Consider the following 21,614-nt stretch of genomic DNA (forward strand, 5'->3'; position numbering starts at 1 on the left):
CTGCCATGTTCCAGTGCTTACAGCGAGGGGAAAATACAATTTTCTTTACACCAATTAAATATATTAAATGAAAGGCACTTTTAAAAAATACACACATAATGAATTTCTGACATCTATGGTTTCCCATCTATAGATTCTAAATAAAGAACACTTTTCAATTTAATATGTTAGCCAGGTCAACATGGAAACAAAATGTGTATCTACAATCCAGCAGGTATTTCTTTGTATGCAGGACACGTCTGCACTGTTAAGATCTAAAGGCAGGGGTAAGAATGGGGTGGAGAAATATAAGGAAATGTGGAGTATGTATGATTCTTGCCCTAGAAGCAAAAACTAGAAAAGGAAGATTTTTAAGGAATTCAGAAACAATGCTCTGCAATACCAGGCCTCTGGCTTCTCAACAGTCCCAGGGAAGCCCCTCATCAAGTGTCACCAGCCTGTACCAGCCTTAAGGCGTCCTCATTGTCATATACAGGAAGAATTGGGTTTTCTCAAAACAGCTGTCAGTTTGTATTTCCAGAACTGTCAACGTAGGAGATATCTCTGAAATATATGAACGCTAAAGAAAACCATTTTCTGAAGAATATGGAGGTTTCTGTCAACCCAGTTACATGCAGAGTTTTGGTGTCTGTACATTTCGGTCACATGTCAGAAAATGTGTATACCAAATGAAAACAATTAGAAGCTTGTGAAACTTATGAGACAGGATGTTCAACAGTGATGTTTTCTGAAGGATGATCTGACTGTTTATAGGTGAGAAGAGGCTTATGCAAAAACCAGTGAAGACAGAGTTTTGGAGACTGCCATGAAGTTTCAGATTTCGGGTTCCCTTATCCTGCCTATGGTGTGTGTGGGTGTGTGTGCGTGTGTGTGTGTGTGTGTATGCACATGCATTTAAAATTTCTCCTAGCACTACACCTGGGGGCTTCTCGGGAACCCTGGGAGTAACAGTGAGATCTTGCCGCCAAGCCACAGGGTGCAGGCAGAGAACAGGGCAGGCAGCAACAAGCCTTTCATTCATTCATTTGTTCATTCAGTCATTCCTTCTCCCCACAGGAAGTGTTCTCAAGGGAATGCACCCACAGGCCCAAGGCACAGTGCCTCTTTCTAGTCCTGGATTTTTTCAAATAAATTCAGGCCACAAGGAAAGGCCATGTTGGAGGCCGCTGGCTTTAACACCACTTTCCCAGTCCACTGTGGCAAATGCCTCTGCCAGGGTATAAAGTGCCTCTGGCCACACAAAAGAGAACGTGGCCAGAGGCTGCAATACTACCGCTAGATTGTTGAGGGGTCTCCTATTTCCCATTCTCAGTCCTTCCCAGGAAGAACCCAATGATGTCACACAGTTATAAAATGCCCAAAACAATACCACAAATAGGTGGATACAACCCATGTTAATCTCGAAGGTAGACTTTAACAGTAGGATTACATATTTATTTAGCAGATACACAAATGGCAAGAAACTACATGATGTAGACAACTTATTATTGTAGATAAATACTTCACATATATTATCTCACTTAATCCTCATTAACCACTCCGTGAGATGGGTGCTGCTACTATCCTCATTTTACAGAGGAGGCACAGTACGGTTAATTTGTCCCTGGTCATACGGCTGACAAGTGGCAGACATGTGTGTTCAACCCCAAGCAGTCTGGGTTCACTATGCCACTGCTCAGATGACCTTCATGTGGAGTTCAGTTACTTTCTAAAGGAGGAAACACAGACCAATCGTGTGAGGGGAGGTGAGGAGGGGACTGTCGAGTTCTTCACCTAATTGGCAACTGGCATAGGCTCAGCTTTGCATACCTGTCTGGAATTCAAATCTCCAAATCATACAAACCAGCCACGAAAGCTTAGGCAATTATAAACTGTTCCTTAGTTTGCTCACCTGAAAGTGGGAGTAATAAGGGCCAATGACAGACTGTATGACTTATCTATTTAGTACACTGTGGTGCTCCTTTGAGAAGATAATGCAAATATTTACTAAATCATCTTAGGAGCTAAATTCTATATTTTTGATAGTAAGTGGCCTGATTTTTCTTTCCGGAAACTTTGACCTTTATTAATTAGATGGTTTATAAATCTATACTATGAAATGAAGCACTATAGCTTTATTACCTGGGTTTTGGAGATGAGGAAACTAACAAGTAGAGACTCACAACAAGAAACCTGTTGATATTTGGAGTTAAGAACCAAGTTATAGCTAATGCAAGCCATTCTTGGTCAGTGAGACTCTGCCCCTTAACTGGGCCCTTGCAGGAAAATCTCTTTCAATAGCAAAGCTGAGAGTCCTAACATCTGAGGAGAGTTCTGAATGACCTGCTAGTCTGGTACTATCACACGAATAACTGAATTGGGTCAGATTCCTGTGTTTCTATTCAAGTGGTGCAGTCCTGCCTTGGGGCCTGTGCACTGCTGGCTCCCGGAATGTCCTCACGGCTAACTCTCACACCTCCTTCGAGGTTTTGTCTCCCATATCAGCCTCTCGGCAAGGCCCACCCTGACCAATCTATTTAAAATTCCAATACCTTCTCCTCCCAACCCTCCAGACCCTGCTCTAGTTTTTCTCTTTTCTGTATCATTAACCACCTCCCAACATACTGTATATCACATACTTCAATTGTTTATTGTCCGGCCCCCTACCCTAGAATATAAACTTCCTAGAGTGGTATCTTCATTTTGTAAACCAAAAAATATCAAGTGCTCATAACTTTGCCTGGCATAAAGCAGGGACTCAATATATTATTACATAAATAAATTCAAAATGCAGAGGTACTTCTAAAAATGCACCAAATAAATAAGAATGATTCAACAGTTGTGTTTCTGAGACGAAAAGTCATACGATTTCACAGCACTGGGATGCAGGATTGCAGCAGGCATTTCATGGGCCTGGGGCATGACCTTCAGTGCTAAATTTAGTGCTCCTGGTGTTTCTAAGATTCCCGGTTACCAGTTTAACTTCATCTATCTAGGATGTTCATACCGAGTGTTTCTACAAACTCAAATACCTACTCAAAATAAGAAGCAAGCAAATCCGGACCTGCTTTTCCCACCTCCATGTAACAGACCCAGACCTATGAATGAATTGATAACAAAATTGATGGAGAAGCACTTCACAGTTGCAGGGCTATGGGATTTCTAGGCAATTTAAATTTAAGTGGGAATGGGGGACAGTTTTAGCTAGGATATTCAGTGTGTACACTGAGACAGGTACTCCAGTACTGAACCAGCAGTGAAATGCAAGAAAGAAAACAGGAATACCAGTACAGCACCCTTCCAGGAGGGAAAAGAGCTAAAACAGTGGATGGTGAAAATCACACTTCCCTTGGTGCCAAAGCCCCAAATCCTTGTTCATTATGGGGAGAGGAAAATAGTTAAAAACAAAAGTTAAGCATACACGTATAAGATAACAGAGAGTTATTCTCAACTTAATGTGCTTAATTAATCCAAACTAAACATAATACTTTGATAATGAAAAATACAGGCCTTGAAAAATCTGCCAAGCAAGAAACACACCACATTCCCATAAATGTTCATTTTATCGCTGTTTAAGGGTTTTTACTAGCGGCTAAAGGTAATAACCCAGATAGGCCCCCAAAATGGAACGCTCGCCTAAGCATATCTCTAATACTCATGGTTGCTAAATAACAAGACTGCTTAACAAATTAAAAGCAAAATAACACATCTCTTATTTTTTTCCTGAATCTTTTTAATGTAACCACTCACCAACAGACATGAAATCAGTAAGTCAATCATTAAAAATAACAGTCTCCAAACTCTTATAGATTGAATTACAAACGATAAATATCACATAACAATACCAGTCTAGAACTTTCACTAAATGCTTTATATTTTCACCCATGTCTCTTCATCAAAAGTGTATTATGACACTATCTACTAATCGGGATATTTTTATTCTTTCTTAAGATCAATTCTTACTTCTTTCTGCATATAGGGCTGCCTTTGATAGTAAAGGGCCTCTCCCCAGCAGAGGTGTATAATAGTTTGAGCCTCTTCATCCTGGGAATTGCAAGTGTTCATTCATTTTAACATTTGCTTTTCATAAAGTTTGCTGGTTCAAACTATTTTCTACTGTGTTAGCCCTGTGACACAGTTCGCCTAGGTCACTGCTATTGCTGTAAACTTAATTTTTTCATATTTTCACTATTAAAAGGACAACACTAGCCTTCTGGGAATGAGATAGCATTACTTCAAAGTTGAGTTTTAGAAAATGTATCGAACTCTTAACCTTCTTAAAAAAATGTGTGCAAAATATTAGGACAATTTCTACACTTAAAAAAACCTCATGACTCACCAAGTTTTAGACCATCTCATACAAACTCCTCAAGAAGGATAACTGTCTTTAACACATCTTAATAAATAGAATTTATACTGTCTTTAACCAGCTTGTCTAAGTAGGCAGGCAATGGGGTAAAATTATTACTCAGCTTACATAAATTATAGTTTATTCTGAAATAACTGTTAGCGAGAATGAATGGGATATGCAATGACAGCCTTCCTTAAGTCAAGAGATATTATTTATTTATATTACTTATATCATACATATGAATTTATAGCATTATTTATATTTCTTATTTTTTACTTATTATTGGGAGTAAGGGGAAGAACTTAAACTAGTAACATTTCTACCAGAACTTCACAGTACTGGTGTTTTCGCTTTACTTTAAACTAGCCATCATGAAAAATCTGATTTAATACTTTAAAGCACTTTCAGTAATGACTATTCAATCATGATATGAATCAGCAAATTTGTTGCTCCATTAAACTGCTTTTAAGACTACCAAAACTTGCCCAGCTCTTCTGTCACACCTTTAGCAGAGGAAATGGAAGAAGCTATTACAAGGACACCTGAAAACTTGAAAAGTTTCAAAACGTGGACAATTACTCAACAGAATTTTCTTCTGAAAGACATTTTGTAGACGTTTCCCATGATTATCTCCTATTCCGGATGGCCCATCAAATCACATTCTAAACAGGCATTCAACACTTATTAAGCACCCACTGTGTGCAGAGACAGCACTATACTAAGCAAAGGAGCATAGGGTTCTGCCTCATTTTATTCCTGCATAAATACACAGCAGTCGTGATTTATTCTCTCAACTTTGTAGAAACGTGAGCTGCATCCACATGGCTGAATCCATGGCATTCATTTGGACTTCCTGGGGGCAATTTACAGGTTCTCTGGATTAGACAGCCCCATTGGGACACCGCTCGGACCCTTCACCTTCCAGCCCACGCAGGACAATTCGCTGGCGTCGACCACACCTTCCGCAGGTGGTTGGACCGCCTGAGCCAGATGCACCCGGCCCACCTCCCTTAGCAGGGGTTCCGAATATAAGTGTGAAAATGTGTGCAAGGACTTCTGCAAATCAGAGGATTTGTTGAAAGGTCCAGGGGTCCAGGCGTGAAGGGAAAGTAGCCACCCCGCGGGGCGCCCTCTCCCCGGCGTCCCCCGGGCCCGGGGCACTGCGCAGGCCGCCGCCGGTCCCAGGGCGCAGCCAGCGTACCTCGGGCCTAGCACCATTAGAAAGGCAAATCGCAGAGCCGGGGTGCATTTAAATCCCCGGCCATGGGCCCGGGGGGTGGCTCTCCAGCGGACGCTGCCGCAAGGGCCTCCAGGGCGCGTCGACCCCGGGGCGCTGGGCGCGGCCCGCGGGCGCACCCAAGACCTCAGCCCGCAGCGCCCGGGCGTCCGCGCCAGGCCGGGGCACGGGAGGGCACCCAGAGCCCCCGGGCCCGCGTCCCCGGCCCCGCCCGGGTCGCTCGGCCGCCTCCCAGAGAGAGGGCAAGCGCCCGGGCCCCCGCCCGCGGCCGCCGGCCCCGGCCCCCTCCCGATGCACCACACCTAGCAACCGGCGCTGACAGGACGCAGTGGCGGCGGCGGCGGCGGCGGGAGGAGGAAGCGGAATGGCTGCCGCGGTGGAGCCACCCCCGCCCCCCCGCTCCACCTCCCAGCGGCTGCAGCCGCCGCCGAGCCCTGACAGCTCGAGCCGGGGCGGAAGCGCCCGGCGGCGTGCAGCGCCCGCCCCCCGCTGCCCTCAGCGCCTCGGGCTGCTCCGACCACCCGGGCCAACTAACTCCGCGCCCCTGCCCAGCGCCCAGCGCCCGCCGCCCGCCGCGCCCTCCGCCCCGCGCCCCGCGAGCCGGCGCTCGGCCCCGCCGCCGCACCCCTCGCCGCCCCGCCGCGGCGCTCCCCGCTCCCACCACTTCGCAGCCCGCGTGCACGCCCCTGAGTCCCCCAGCCGCCAGCCCGCCCGCCCGCGGCACCTCGGGGCGCCCGCCCCCTCCCCCACCCCAGACCGCTCCCCGCCCCCCCGGCACCTCGCGTCCCCGCATCCCGCCACCCCCACCTCGGGGCTCGCACGCGCCCTCCCCGGCCCGCTGCCTCCCTCCCTGCGGGCCACCCCTGGCCATTCCGGGGCTCCCCGCCCAGGCAGGAGTTTCCGCGCGCCTGGCACCTCCGCCCACCCCCGGGCCATTTACCGATGTGGTTGTCCTCGATGTGCTCGATGAGGTCGGCCAGGGTGGGGAAGTGGAGTCCGCAGCCCCCGAATCGGCAGGTATTGGAGAAGAAGGAGGCGGCGGCGATGCCTGTCATGGTGCTACATCGAGAGCCCCCCTGGTGTCGGCTCTGCGAGCGCCGGGCGGGCGAGGGAGGGAGGGAGGCCGGGTGGGGTGAGGAGAGGAGGGGCTGGGGGAGGGGGAGAGAGGCGGGGTGAGGGGAGCGGCGAGGACGGGACGGAGGGAGAGGGGGCGAGAGAGATGGAAGGAGAGCAAGGAGCCACCGGGAGGCAGAGGGGAGGCGGCGGCTGCGGCGGCGGCGTCGGGAGCGGCGCGGGGAGGGCGGGGGCGGGGGCGGGGGGGAGGCCGCCGCAGCTGGGAGGAGGGACCAGGGCGCGCGGCTACAGCTGTGCGGCCCCAACCTCAGCGCCCGGACCCAGGCCTCACCTGCGAGCCCTGCCACCAACTTTATCTCGCTAGGCCTGCCCTTTACAGCTTGCGATCCGTGCCATCTGTTTGGAGCCTCCTTGGTTATGTATATGACGTTCTTAATGCACCCACATGGATTAATTACACCTACCTTCCTGCGAGGAGAACTCAGGGAGTTACCCTGGCCCCTCTCGGGGACATTTTTTTGTACTCAGCCACCTGTCTAGGTGTGACACATTCACAGGGGACCCGGGAAAGGTAATTGTGTGCACCTTCTTCTTTAAACCTTCTTTAGAAAAAGTCTGCATTCTCCGGAGGTTTGTACTAATTGATTTTAATGAAGCTTCCCTCTAGGCCAGAAGAAAATCTTAGCTTTATTTAAATTTCAAAATAGAGTGCTTGGTTGTCAAGTGCATTTGCCTGTGTTTTACATATGTACCACGTTTTTTATACTCCCTGCTCCTTCTAGGAAAACAAAAGCTAAAATAATTTAATCACCCGAAATTACAGCACCCCACTGCACCCACTCCACCATCTCAGGTGTGGTAATTAACCCAACCTCGTTTCAGCCACGGCAGAAAGGACGGTGCATTGGTTAAGGCTAGAAGGAATGGAAACAACGGCGAGGGAAATGGTGACTCTTATTTAAAAAGGAAGCGATTTCATCCTGTGAGCATTTAAACCATAATGTTGACCAGGTAACCACTTAAGTTGAATTTAGTAGCTTCCCTGAAAACCAGCATTTTGCTGATTATCAATTACTTTCTGGTCCCCACCCCCTCCTCCAGTTGCAGTCATATTTCTGCTGTAAAGTGTCTGTTTGCCATAGCAATTTTCAGGTGCCTAAGAAATACTACACATTATCAGCAGTTTATGACCCAACAGTACATTTTTTATTAATATTAATATATGCATACTGAATTTAGTATTTTTCCTTACGGCAAATTTCACTTACCCTCTGGTGCAGATAAATGGAGAAATAGTATTCCTCCCTCCATAAACTCTATGCATCCCTATCTAGTGTTATTTCTAATAATGGGATTGTTTGCTTTTCATGCAAGTTCTTAGAGTAAAGGTACATGTAATATGTCTGTTGCTACAGGAAGTTTTATGATCTGACCATCACGGGTATCATTTTCTCTTCTCATCTCTTCTGTCTTGCAGCTCACAAGGTGACAAACTTTTGCTGAGATGAGATTTGGCTTGGGTGGGGCTGGGGCAGCTGTGTCTTGAAGTTCAGTTTGGTGCCAAGAATGGTTTCGTGGTCCCAATGAGGGAGGGGGCAGGGCCCTGGTGGGCCTGATAATGAGCCAGGGACCCAGTTGGCAGGGGACTGAGGCCAAGGCCAGACAAGGGTCTAAAGAGCAGGAGTTAGAATTCTAGATCTTGAATTAGAATTTTGGCAGCTGTGCAGTACATTCAGCTGCCCAATCTGGGAAGGCCTTCAACTGAGAGCAGGCAGAATATCTGGCAGGCACACATCACACCGAATGACATGGAAATGCAATACAAAAACTTCAGCCAAAAATGGTGCCAAAACAGCCACTCTTAGAGATGAGTGTGAGGCACCCCCACTGTGCAGCATCTGGGAGCCCCAATAGCTTTGAAGAAGTAGCAATTCTGTCCTCCGGAGGAAAAATTGTCTATGTGGAGTTATTAACTCCCAAGAGTGTGGAGAGGTGGTTCAGGCAACAAAGTTCCAAGATGGAAAGTGCCGGAAATGTGCAGGTGAAAGATGAAGGAAGTAAGGGGCCTGGGTTTCACTAATGCATGGCTTTCTACTACCTCCTGTCAGTTTCACTATTCCTAAAATAAAACCTTGCTAGACCAAATTGAAAAAATAGATTTTTTTTTTAAAATGAAGTGAGCTAAAATAACTTCCGAAGTAAATCAAGATTTTGATTTTTAAGACAAAATTATTTTCTCTACCTTGGATAATTATTACTATTTTATAAGGAATCAGTTCATTTTGCCTGAAAATAATCCACCCTACTACTTCTTCATATATGACTGAAGCTTTGTTTATGTGTCATTCTGCTTATACTAGTTTTTAAAAATCTGTATACTCTAGGCATTTCTGGTCTTTGTATAAGATACATGATTATGATCTCTTAGATCTGGAAGATGCTCTGGCTGTCAGAACCACTGGTTTTGGAAATGTGGTAAACTGACGCCAGGGGCATCAAGCAAGTTCTCCCAGGTGCACACAGTTTTTTCTCTGTACTCGTGGTGCATTTAGAAGGCATTGATAAACAATAGAAGGACAAATATATAGATAGTAACCACATGCAAAGTTTTTAAAAAATTGCTAATAGCATGCTTACCTTTCTGTACTTACATTTTTAAAGTGTTTGTTTCAAGGATACTCCTTTAGATAAAGTCAACATCTAAGCTACAAAAATATATAAAACAAACAATTCAACTTATTGCATCCGAGAGAGAAGGTGATGACTGACATACCTCTGTACTTGCAAAAAACATTTATCTGTCTGATTTGGGAAGTAAAAATATTTGAAAGGAGAGGGACAGTGAGGGAACTGAGAAGTCAGAATGATATGACAGTGGCTGTAGACAAGAAGCATTCTCTGGGTTTAAGAGCCTTCCTTGAAAACATGTGTCTCTCCCCAGAGCCTAGTGCCTCCCAATGTGTAGGCACAAAGTATGGATGTGCAGTGGCCCCACAGTGTGGTACTTAGCATTACAAATGGTTTGAGATCCCATAACAGTCTCTCCAAATCCAGCATGTCCAGTGCCCTCGAGATGGGGCAGCTGCCGGAAGGTGTGAATCCACTGGTCTAATGGAGCCAACTGAAGACACTGAGGATCCTGCTTCATACAGCTGTCTGTCCTCCACATGCAGGAATTAGTTTATTTTGGCATACACTGATAATCAAAACCGTGCACTTCCTGTGTCCTGTGTGGACATCTGTTAACGATGCAAGAGGATCTATATGAACATTAGATTCTATCTTGAATCTAACTCTATACTGCCTTCAACTCTAGCTTTCTCTGGCTTTTTAGATTGTTTTCCAGGTCCCTCTTGAGGTGCTTTTCAGGTTTACTAGATATTTCTTCTCTTGTCACCACTGTGTCGAATGAGCAGATCATGAATCTCGGTCTTCTTCAGCTCATGCAAGTCTGTGGACACTTACAATGTCTGATGTTCCCCGGCTCTTGAATACTAAGGCTGCCACTTCCACCAACAGCAACCTTGGGCTCAATGGCATGCCTTCTTTAGGCTCCATCTTCTTCTAAGGAGGATGATGTCTATTCCAGGTTTTATTGTTTAATATTTATGCAACCAAGTTCTCTGTATTGATTTTATTCCAGCTCAGAAATGAATCAGCTTGGCCGGGCGCGGTGGCTCATGCCTGTAATCCCAGCACTTTGGGAGGCCGAGGCGGGCAGATCACAAGGTCAGGAGATCGAGACCACGGTGAAACCCCGTCTCTACTAAAAATACAAAAAAAATGAGCCGGGCGCAGTGGCGGGCGCCTGTAGTCCCAGCTACTCGGGAGGCTGGGGCAGGAGAATGGCGTGAACCCAGGAGGCGGAGCTTGCAGTGAGCCAGGATCGCGCCACTGCACTCCAGCTTGGGCGACAGAGCAAGACTCCGTCTCAAAAAAAAAAAAAAAAAAAAAAAAAAAAAAAGAAATGAATCAGCTTTATCTGCTCTCTGCTGATTAATTTTCATTTTGTCCCCCAGTCTCATTTTGCCTAGGATTAAGAGCTAGCCTTAGAATGAGTAATGGGGGTATTCTCGTTAGTTGCCACCAGCGACCTCATGAGTGTTAGCCCCTAGCTCGCCACCTGGCTCCTCCTGCCTACTGACTGTATACGTAGTTATGGCATTTATTTCCAGTTCCTTTTAGGACTTTTCCAGAACTAAAATAGTAAAACACACCACCAATCACTGCAGTTCTAATTGAGCGTCTTGGATGCATTCCCCTACGTTATGTGCTATACTGCTATCCAGATGATAACTCCAAACCCAAATCTGATGGGAGCCACTGCTGCTCAGGCCAGCCCAACCTGAGATTTAGAATAATGTTAACAAAAGCAGCTAAGCAATTACTATTTCATTTTTGCCTTTAACCTATCTTGATTGAACATCTATGCAAGGCTCCTGTTACACAACTCCAGAAAGCTCTATTTATATAGGCAACTGCATGAACAGTGACCCTGGGATCTGTGCAGCCTTGCAGTGCTGTTCCACCATGCAAGATATGAGGGATACAATTTGAATGAGACAAGCCCAGTCTGTCCTCACATGAGAGAGCACTAGGTGCTTTGCAAGGTCCTCCTCAATCTATTCTAAGGGTCTGCTAGGGGTGGCTTGGTTGGACTCCGTGTACTACCCTCTTGGCTGCTCTAGTATCTATTATTTCCCTTCTTTCCAGCTTTGGCTCACTCAGATGATAACTTCAGTTGCTGCTGACTGTATTGGAGGCACTAAGGCCACTAATGCTTGTAAAAGACTGCACAACCGTTTTTGCCCAAAGATGTGTTTTTAGGCATCACTGATTCTCACACAGCAATGCACAGTCTTGAGGATTTCTATAACTTCAAAGGCTACTAGCACCTTTTTTGTTGTAGCTTTTTGAGGTTTTACCAGCTCACACTATTGCAGTCCGTTTCCTCTAGGACTCAGACAAGTATCAATGGAGATTGGACTAGAAGATCAAATTGGGAATACTACTCCATGATCTCATCTCCCCTGCTAGAATGTCTTAGTGGTAACTTTCACTACCAGAATAAGCTTCCTACTTTTCAATGACCAAAATTGATCTCTGCAGAAAAATTTGATCCCAGCCTTACCTCCTACAGTTTTCCCACGCGTACTGACAGTTCAAGATGTACCAAATCATTTTCGTTTTCTTTCTTCTTCTTTTTTTTTTTTTTTTGAGATAAGATCTTACTCTGTTGCCCAGGCTGGAGTACAGTGGCACGATCACGGCTCACTGCAGCCTCAACTTCCTGGATTCAAGCAATCCTCCCACTTCGGCCTCCTGAGTAGCTGGGATTACAGGTGCACGCCACCATGCCCAGCAAATTTTTTGTATTTTTTGTAGAGATGGAGTTTCGCCATTTGCCCAGGCCAGTCTCAAATTCTGGGCTCAAGCGATCCACTCGCCTTGGCCTCCCAAAGTACTGGGATTACAGGCGTGAGCCACTGCATGCTGCCATTTTAGTTTTCAAAATGCATTCACTTGTTCACACAAAAGCCACCTTGCCTTTCTTTGCAAATGTTGTGTAGCCTGCCTGGAACATTCTTTTTCCCTCTTCCCCATTCCCTCCCCCGAATATACTGCAGCAACTCAGCATGTAATCTCCTCCAGGAAGCCTTCCCTATAACTGCCTCCTCTTCCTTCCCTGCTGAGCTGGATGCCTATCATCTGTGTTCTAGCCAAATTCCCTCTGCATCAGATTCTGACTGCTGGCTTACTGGTCTTCCATCTCCTGTGTACCAGTAGTTCTCAAACCTTTTGATCAAGAATCCACTTGATCTCATTAATATTTATATTTATTTATAAATTATATACAGGAGCTACTTTTCACATATCGTATGTATATTATAGGCTAGACACAGTGACTCACGCCTGTAATCCCAACACTTTGGGAGGCTGAGGTGGGAGGACATTAGAAGCCAGGGGTTTGAGACTAGCCTGGTCAATATAGCAAGACCCTATGTCTGCAAAAAATTAAAAAATTAGTTGGGTATGGTGGTATACCCCTGTAATCCTGGCTATTCAGGAGGCTGAGGCAAGGGGGGAATAACTTGAACCCAGAAGTTCAAGGTTACACTGAGCTATGATCACACCTCTGCACTCCAGCCTGGGCTACAGAGCGAGATTCTCTCTCTAAACCAAAAACCAAATGTAGTATGTATATTATGAAATAAACTCTTTTTTAAACGTAGGAATAGAAGGCCTGGTATCTTCATACTATACTGCAGAGTATTGCCTGGCCCACATCCTGGGGTAAATGTATTCCTCCTTGGAGGCCTCTGCACTTGATGGTAGCCTCCTTGAGGAAAGAAACTTTTTTTTTTTTCTTTTTTCTGGAGTCTCACTCTGTTGCCCAGACTGGAGTGCAGTGGCACGATCTCAGCTCACCGCAACCTCCGCCTCCTGGGTTCAAGCAATTCTTCTGCCTCAGCCTCCTGAGTAGCTGAGACTACAGGCGCGTGCCATCATACCTCCCTAATTTTTTGTATTTTTAGTAGAGACGGGGTTTCACCGTGTTAGCCAGGATGGTCTCGATCTCCTGACTTCATGATCTGCCCACCTCAGCCTCCCAAAGAGAAACTATCTTTAGGCCTGCACTGCTCAATAAAAGTTGTGTGGAAGTATAGTTCAGCACTGTGATAAGGCAGTGTGCTAAGATTTCAGTTTTCAATGTTAAAGTTATTTCTAACAATTTGTTACTGTTCTTCTCTTATGTAGCATCAAGGAAAGAGTCTTTAGTCTCTTAGCTTGGATAGATTACAAGTCATTCCTTCCTGTGATTGTGGATCCACTTTTGACGAGACCTCTTTCTAAGGTCTAGTGCAATGACTGTGCTGTGCCAATAACAGGCACTTACAAACTGCTTGTCTCATTTATTTTGATGATGCTGGTTTCCTAGTCTCTGCTGACGCAAAGCCATTCAACTGGACAGAGATAAGCAGGGAGCCGTTCAGTCATGACATGAGATCTGACACTAGCTCTCCTTTTGTAGACTGACTAGGATATCTTTCCCTTTCACAGATGTTCAAATTCACTATAATGATTATTTTAAATAACTATTACTACATTCATTGAGTGCCCACTGTTGGACTTGATGCCTTAACACAGAGCAGTTCTTAAATCCTGTGAGGTAGACAAATGCTATGCCCAAACTATGGATGAGAAAAAACAAGACCCTGGGAAATGAGGTAACTTGCTGAGGTCCTTAAAGCTAATAAGTGCTGGAACTAGGATTTGAACTCAGCTCTGTCTGACTCCAGAGTCCTGGCACTTAACACTCTATCCATACTTGAATTTGTGGATTATAGAACACTTTTGTTCTCTCCCCTTGAATCTGGGGGCAGGCCCATGCTCACATAAATCACAGACACTGGGCTAGAGGGGCAAAAGCATCCTAGTTTGCCAAATGCATTAGGTGAGGATACTGAGAATCAGGATGGGGATTTGATGATGGAGATGTCATGAGGCCTCCAGCAGGAACTGAAGCTCTTGGCTTGTCTTTTGCCCTCTCCTTCTCTATTGGGAGGTCCTCTCATTGCTGTTACCAAGCTTGTTTCTGGTCTTAAATGCCTTATTTTAAAACTAAACTTTATAGAGATATCAGACTTTTAAAAGATACCCTTATGTTGCCCTTCACCCTGTTCCTGACAACCTCCACTCTGTGCCTTCCTGTTGGTGATTTTGGGGTGGAATAGGGAACACAGGCATCACCTATCATGAGGAAAGGTGACCCTTTTGTTTTCGTCATGCTCTTTGTCTTTGCTCCTGTTTTGTAAGGACTTAACTCATGTTGTCTTTCAGCCAATTGTTTGGCATAATTATATTTTCTGTTGCAATTTTAGTTCCCAGAGTCACAGAACAAACAGTCCCATTAAACATCATCTCAAAGGGCTCTGCAGCTCAGTCCCTTCTTTTGCAGATCTGGACCAATGTGGAGGCTACTTTTGCCTTACAGAAAATGGACCCAGATTCCAGTCATTTCTCTAGGAAATGACTTTCCCCCTGGGTTTTATAACTCAATTTGCCTTTCTGTAATTTTCATCCCATTATGTGTTTGCCAAGATAAATGATTCTTTCTTCTCTGTATTGCCTTATATATGTAATGACTTTTCTTATTTATAAGGCCTCAAACTCAGAAACCTTAGAGTCAAACAGGATGCAATGAGAGAAGAGGTGTGTGAATGCACGTTTGTATTGTGTGAATGGTGGGGCAATGGTGACCTGGACAGAACTGTTCTTTTAAAACACTGGAAAGCAAACACATTCCACCTGCAGCCCACAGTTGGCCCATGAGCCTTCCAGTTTGCAATCTCTGTTTTTCTTTCCATGCCACAGTGCCCAAATTAGATTACTCTTATTGCCACAACAGCCCAAGAATATCCAGATTAATTATTTCTCATCACTGTGAGATGTAATCTAATTCTTGTTGTAAACAATTCAAGAAGGGTCCTTTGCACCTTAAACAGATCTTGAAGATAATATCTGAGCTGCCCAGGTAAACGGTCATATCAGAGGGAATAAATAGTTGATAAGGACTGTCTTCCTGGTTTTAACATTTCTTGGTTTTCAGCATCTTTCTGTATTACCCAGTGCAGATCAAAGTCATAGGACATTTTCAACAAGCTGACTGTATAAATACTCCAAATTTATCTCTAAAGTGAGTGACGTAAAAGATAATGTTGTATAGCACCTGACCAGTCTTCATCTATAAAATAATTAACAAAACCCTTCAGTTGGTAGGTTTGGGCTGCCCAGTCTTTGAGTATTCCCTCTCCTGTGTCTGCAGCTCAAAGTCACATTGCTTGCAAGATATTCTCTTTAAAAATGTATATAGTAAACAAACATTTTAGATTACAGTCTTCAGGGTTAGAGCCAACTCATGATTCCAATTTCTCTCTCATTCGCCATTAACATTCTCACTCTCCCCTTCCCAATCCAGCGTCCCTCCCCTGCTACCTTTCCCTGCCTGTCCCCGACCCCCTGAAAATATGGTGACTTTTCAGGATTGATTCTTGCATGGGGCCTATGCATGGAGAGTGTTTGGTATCGTGTTTGAGAAAGTTGCACCAGAGAAGAGAATTCAAGAAAGAAACAGGAAAAAGGAAATTGGGAAAGAAAACTAAAAAAGGGCAGAAGCAAAGGTTGAGAGATCTTTTCTGTCTTCTCTCTCCTGTGCACCAAAGTCCTGCAGCAGAGGAATCCTCTCTTCAGATAATCCCTATACTCGGTCTCTTATTCTTATGAACCACAATCAAATTTGCCTCTTATCTTCCTTATTATGTACCCTGATCCAAAAGACTGATAAGAGGAAAGGTCTTCACAAAAGTTCAGTGTTGAAAAGACCTAGATCCTAATACCAGCTCTTTTTTTTGACTTGCAGATCATTAACCTTGGGGAAGTCGCTCAATCTCTCTGACACTTCCTTACCTACACACTGGATATAACAGTACAGATCCTATCCAACTTCTGGGGATGAAATGAAATGCTGCATGTGAAAACACACTGGGAACTATAAAATGCTAATCAAAGATGAGGTATTACCATTATTATCTCTGAATCCAGTGCTACAAATGCTATGGCATGTGGTCATCTAACCAAATTTTCTTAGATTTTTTTGGAGGAGGGGGTGGGTGTTACAGTCTGGTGCAGCAATAAGGTAGAGCTTGAAGTTATAGGAAGGAAACTTTAAGTTGCCAACCATTGCTATTTCAGAGACATCATGAGGATGTGAAATCACTTTGGAGCATACCTGCTTTATTTTGAGATGAGCCATTTGAGTGGATCCTTTTGAGTGATGTAGACATAGTAAGACACTTATTATTCTCGGGGAAGTACAACAGGTATTGTTTTAGTTTTGGTTTTGGTTTGCTTGACTGGGGCTTGAGGTTTCAGCACTGCAGGCAGCTGGAATCTTGCTGCCAAAATGTTTGGTTCGGGAGGTGGGCATGTGGCCAGAAAGTCCCATCAGAATTAAGTTCAGTGCTTTTATCCAGTGGTTATCTGCATTTCTATCCAGATAAGCCTCTGCCTGCTCTCTTCTCATCATTTGAGAAGGAGGTACTTAGCCCAGTTGATGCTGGCAGACATCTTAAGACCATGAGGGACTTCTGCCTGAGGACAAAGCCAACTTAGCAGAATGCGGAATTAAGAGACCTCAGAGAAACTGAACTGGAATTCTGATAGAACTGTGCTGGAAGCCCACATTGGTCTTTGCTGTTACACGATCCAGTGATTCATCTTTATTGTACAAGCCAGTTTGTGTTGGGCTTTAGAGTACTAGATAGTGACGGTGAAGTCATCATCCTAAATGATACAGAGTTTGAAGGTTTCTGGAGAAGGGGTGGGAAAGTTTACACAGTGTTCGGGGAGCTTACTGAGAGGCAGCTGCCTGTCTCCTAATCTTTCTTAATGAGGTTCACCGCAGTGAACCTGCCTCTGATGGGCTAAGGTGGGGCCACGTATGATCAGCTGATGGAGAGAACACTGCAGGAGGGAGGCCTGAGCTATCACAGAGGAAGGAAGGCTGAACTGGGTCCTAGCATTGGGGTAGGGCTGTGGATAAAGCTGTGTCACTAAGTTGATGGCCATGGTATAGTCCGTAAATATGCCTATGTTCAGTTTTCACAGATTCTGCCAAACCATTTTCTAGAGCCAGGTTAGCAATTTACATACTCATCATCACTGGTTCAGAGTTCCCAGAGCATTTTACATTTACATTGTCTACAGGCTAAATACATTTCAATTCTCTTAAGTTTTTTTTTTTTTTTTTAATGCAAGTATAACAAAAGTGCCTGAATGCCTGCTGGTTCTAACCTATTCTCCATGAAATAGGAATATCTTAGCACCCCCATCAAAATTTGTCTTCCTGATATAGCAGTCATGTGGGGAGAGGGAAGGGGAAGGAGTATGTGGGGGGCAAATGATGAAGGGGTGGGTAATGGTAGGGAAGGTTGTTTTCTGCACAAGTAGCAGCCAGTCAAAAACATTTTATTACACTTAGGTTGATTCTGTGTCTTGGCTGTTGCAGATAGTGCTGCAATAAACATGAGAGTGCACATGTCTCTTTGACATGCTGATTTCATTTCCTTTGAATATATATCCAGTAGTGAGATTGCTAGATCATATGGTAGTTGTATTTTGAATTTTTTGAGGAACCTCCACACTGTTTTCCATAATGGCTGTACTAATTTGCATTTCCATCAACAGTGTATAAGAGTTCCCCTTCACCTGCATGCCACCATTTGTTATTTTTTTCTTTTTGCTAGTAGCCATTCTAGTTGAGGTAAAGTTATATTTCATTGTGGTCTGATTTGCATTTCCCTGATGATTACTGATGTTGAGCATTTTTCATAAATATCATCAAGGAATGAAGGAATAAAGAAAATATGGTATTTTCACTGCGATAGCCTGAGGAAAGAAAGAAAGAAATAGAGCAGAGAGAGAGAGAGAATGTGTTATTTATAAACAATGGGATACTATTCAGCTATAAAGAAAGAATGAAATCCTGTCATTTCCAGCAACATGGATGAACCCAGAAGACATTATGCTAAGTGAAATAAGCCAGGCACAGAAAGACAAATATTGCATGATCTCACTGAGGTGCAACTTAAAAGTTGATCTCACAGCTGCAGAGGCTGGGGAGGAAAAAGGGAGAGTGAGATGGGGAGAGATCAGTCAATGGGTACAAAATTATGGTTCTATAGGAGAAATAAGTTCTGGCATTCTGTTACACAGTGATTCTGGCTAACAATATTGTATATCACAAAATAACTAGAAGAAAGGATGTTGAATGTTCTCACCACAAAGAAATGCTAAATCCATGAGGTGATGGATATGCTAAATACCTTGATTTGACTTTTACACAATATTTACATGTATCAAAACACACTGTACCCCATTGATATGTACAATTATGTGTCAGTTCAAAAGAAAACAACGTTCCATTATATTAAATTATTCAATATATGTTGATGAAACAAGCAATAAGATTTGGTATTATTGCTTTGATTTGGTAATATTGCTGGTTAATTTTTAAATTAATTTTTACTTAAGGTAATGCCTCAGTTATCTAAAAAATTCATTTCATTGGGCTTAGTTGTCTAGTGGCACGAGCTTGTTAAGCATGAAAGATTTACTTGAAGATGGAGGAGAGAGTTGATATAAATTTAATTGACTTAATATTTTCATTTAAATGTATATCTCCTAAAAAGCAAAACACGCAAACCGACAAAACTATGCATGTTCACTCAAATACTACCTAACATATTCCTATGTTGCCTTTCATGGGTTCCATCCTTGGAGTAGAGGGTGGCAGCCTCATAAATTGGAGTCCGTGTTTCCAGTGGCAATGTCTTTCACTGTCTATTAGGTAGGCTTGTCATATATGCTAGATTAATGGGATTATTATCCATCAGTGTTACCTGCCGGCCTTTGGGAGCTCATGAACAGAGCTCAGGAGTTCCTGAATTTTTCTATGAACTTGTTCCTGCCATGTTACAGTTGGCACTTTCAACAATTCCCATTTTCGTGCATTCACAGACATCTTGCGGCAGAGACTTCTAGGTGCCTATCCAATATCTATTCTCACTTGCTCCTTAGTAACAGGATGAGAATAAAAACCATACTGACCCAACTGCTGGGCATTGTTTTCACTTGGCCCATCTTCCCTTCTGTTTCCAAGAGCACAATGTGACAGCCGGAATGACAGTAGCTATCTTACGAATGTGAGAATGTGGATCACACTAGATTGATGAACTGGAACTGCCCTATCAGCCCTGCACTGCCTACTTCTGGAATTCTCATTCTGTGAGAGAAAAATAAATTCCTATTTATTTAAACCACTGCTTCTCAGGTTTCTATTACTCATAGTCGAATGCAATTCTGGTATTCTAAATATTCATTCAATGTAATCCCCCATTTGATTTGTTCAACATTTTACAATTGACTTGGAACAGAAGTCTATACAACAGAAATGCGTACAACTCACTCAGGCTGCCTGACCTGGTCATGAAAGACTAAGCTTTAAAGGCTCTGCCAAGCCAAATTATCCACTATAGAACAAGGGGCTGAGTGGCAGGGCAGGTCCTTCTACTCCAAGGTAGGGTCGGAAAGTCCACAGGATGGAATCAAAAGTTGAGGTCTGAGGGTCATCACAGCAGAGCTCCCTGCCTGTTGTCATAGCAGGAAGGAGAGATCCATGACAATGTGTTGCGACAAATATGAAACTTCCCCCTGCTTTTACACTAGAGACTTGCAGGCCCACCTGTTGAGTTAATCAAGCCCCCTGAATCTAAATGTCGAGAGCTTTTGGAAGCTGTAAAGGATTCTGTCATCAGCCCATAGGCACTCTCTCACTGCATCTGCCTTTTTCCACCTGGCCTCAGACTAGGGATGATTCTCTACCCTTTTTCCCCCGCCCCAACACCACCACCATTGGAAAGATCACTGCAGCTGTGAAAGGAGCAGCGAAAATGCTCACTGTGGCAGCTCTCACTCCCATTCCCTTTTATCTCCCACTCCATTTCCCCGTTTTTAAAATTTTATTCTCTCAAACATTTTTTTATTTTATGTTACGTTATTTTATTTGAGATGGAGTCTGACTCTGGCCCAGGCTGGAGTGCAGTGGTGTGATCTCAGCTCATTGCAGCCTCCACCTCCTGGGTTCAAGTGATACTCGTGCTTCAGCCTCCTGAGTAGCTGGAATTACACGAGTGTGCCACCACACTTGGCTAATTTTTGTATGTTTAGTAGAGATGGGGTTTCACCATGTTAGCCAGCCTGGTCTTGAACTGCTGACCTCAGGTGATCCACCTGCCTCGGCCTTCCAAAGTGCTGGGATTACAGGCATGAGCCACTGCGCCTGGCCTCATCATTTTATTAATAAAAAAAGTGTTTACAATAGAAAATGTTTGTAGGAACTAAAACAGGTAAACTGCATACTGAAACATTTTGTGAGTACAATTTCCCAAAAGCAATTTATAGATACAGAAAACTAAAGCAAACTGAAGATTAAAGCAGGGGAAAAAAAACAAAAAGGAAGGAAGAAATGAGTTTAAACTTAAGCAGATCTGATCTACCTGCTTGGTAAATGAATGAGACCATTTCCAAAATCAAGAACTTTTTTTTGCTCTGCCAGTTATTAAATTAATTATCTGAGCTATATCCCTTAATACCAGAGTCATTTTAGTAATGGTGTAGCTTATAAACTTTTCACTCTCCTGTGGTTTCTTAAGCTGAGCCGGAGCCAGCTTTTCAAACTACATTTAACTCAAAGCGCTGTTTTAGTGTGTTATAGACTTCAATAGAAACTAGAGCAGGTGTTTCCCTGGACCACCATGCTAGGTGTATGCTCAAAGTGGTAATGAGGAATAAAGCTCACATTCTGTGTCCCAACTCCCACAATCTCCTCCTTCATTTTCTGTTTTCTTTTATTTTTATTTCTTTGAGACAGGGTCTTGCTCTGTCACCCTGTCTGGAGTGGAGAGGGGCGATCATGGCTCACTGCAACCTCGACCTCCTCGAATTAAGCGATCCTCCCACCTCAGCCACCTGAGTAGCTGGGACTACAGGCGCAAGCCACCATACCTAGCTAATTTTTTGTAAATATAGGGTCTCACTATGTTGCTTAGGCTAAATCTCCTCTGTCTGGTCCAAATAAGACAGTGAATTGCTGGGGGCCCTATAATGGCTTCCATTCCTACAAGTGTCAATGTCTGTCCCTGGCAGCCCCACCTGGAGAATCCAGGGGTTCTTGCAGGGTCCTGCATGTGTTATCATAATGTTGCTCCGCTCAGAGCCCTGTTCCAGAGTCACGCCAAGCCCACTGAGGCCTTCTCTACCTTGGTAACCTGAGTGAGGAGTCCCAGCAGCACAGGGCACATCAAGCTGCCCCTAGATCTGTCATCTCCAAATGTGCTCGGGGGGCCCCTTTTT

General features: G+C 44.2%; 1 protein-coding gene and 1 long non-coding RNA gene across 3 annotated transcripts in view; one reads left to right on the plus strand and one right to left on the minus strand.

Moving 5' to 3' along the window:
* Positions 1-6,857, minus strand: part of JAZF1 (JAZF zinc finger 1) — a 349,309-nt gene extending 342,452 nt beyond the window's left edge. Inside the window, exon 1 of the mRNA XM_050783212.1 lies at positions 6,508-6,857. Within this exon, the coding sequence (XP_050639169.1) occupies positions 6,508-6,622 (115 nt within the window). The 5' untranslated portion in view covers positions 6,623-6,857. The remainder of the gene's footprint in view (positions 1-6,507) is intronic.
* LOC126950066 (uncharacterized) lies at positions 6,487-19,811 on the plus strand. Of its 2 annotated transcripts, XR_007724046.1 has the most exons (5): positions 6,487-6,584; positions 7,524-7,652; positions 16,063-16,216; positions 16,395-16,522; positions 19,363-19,811. It is a non-coding gene; the product is annotated as an uncharacterized LOC126950066 (long non-coding RNA). The 2 variants fall into 2 exon arrangements; XR_007724047.1 differs by lacking the exon at positions 7,524-7,652 and having other exon boundaries at positions 6,495-6,584.
* Positions 19,812-21,614: the final 1,803 nt, after the last annotated feature.

Source organism: Macaca thibetana, chromosome 3, assembly GCF_024542745.1.
Source record: "Macaca thibetana thibetana isolate TM-01 chromosome 3, ASM2454274v1, whole genome shotgun sequence".
NCBI lineage: Eukaryota > Metazoa > Chordata > Mammalia > Primates > Cercopithecidae > Macaca > Macaca thibetana.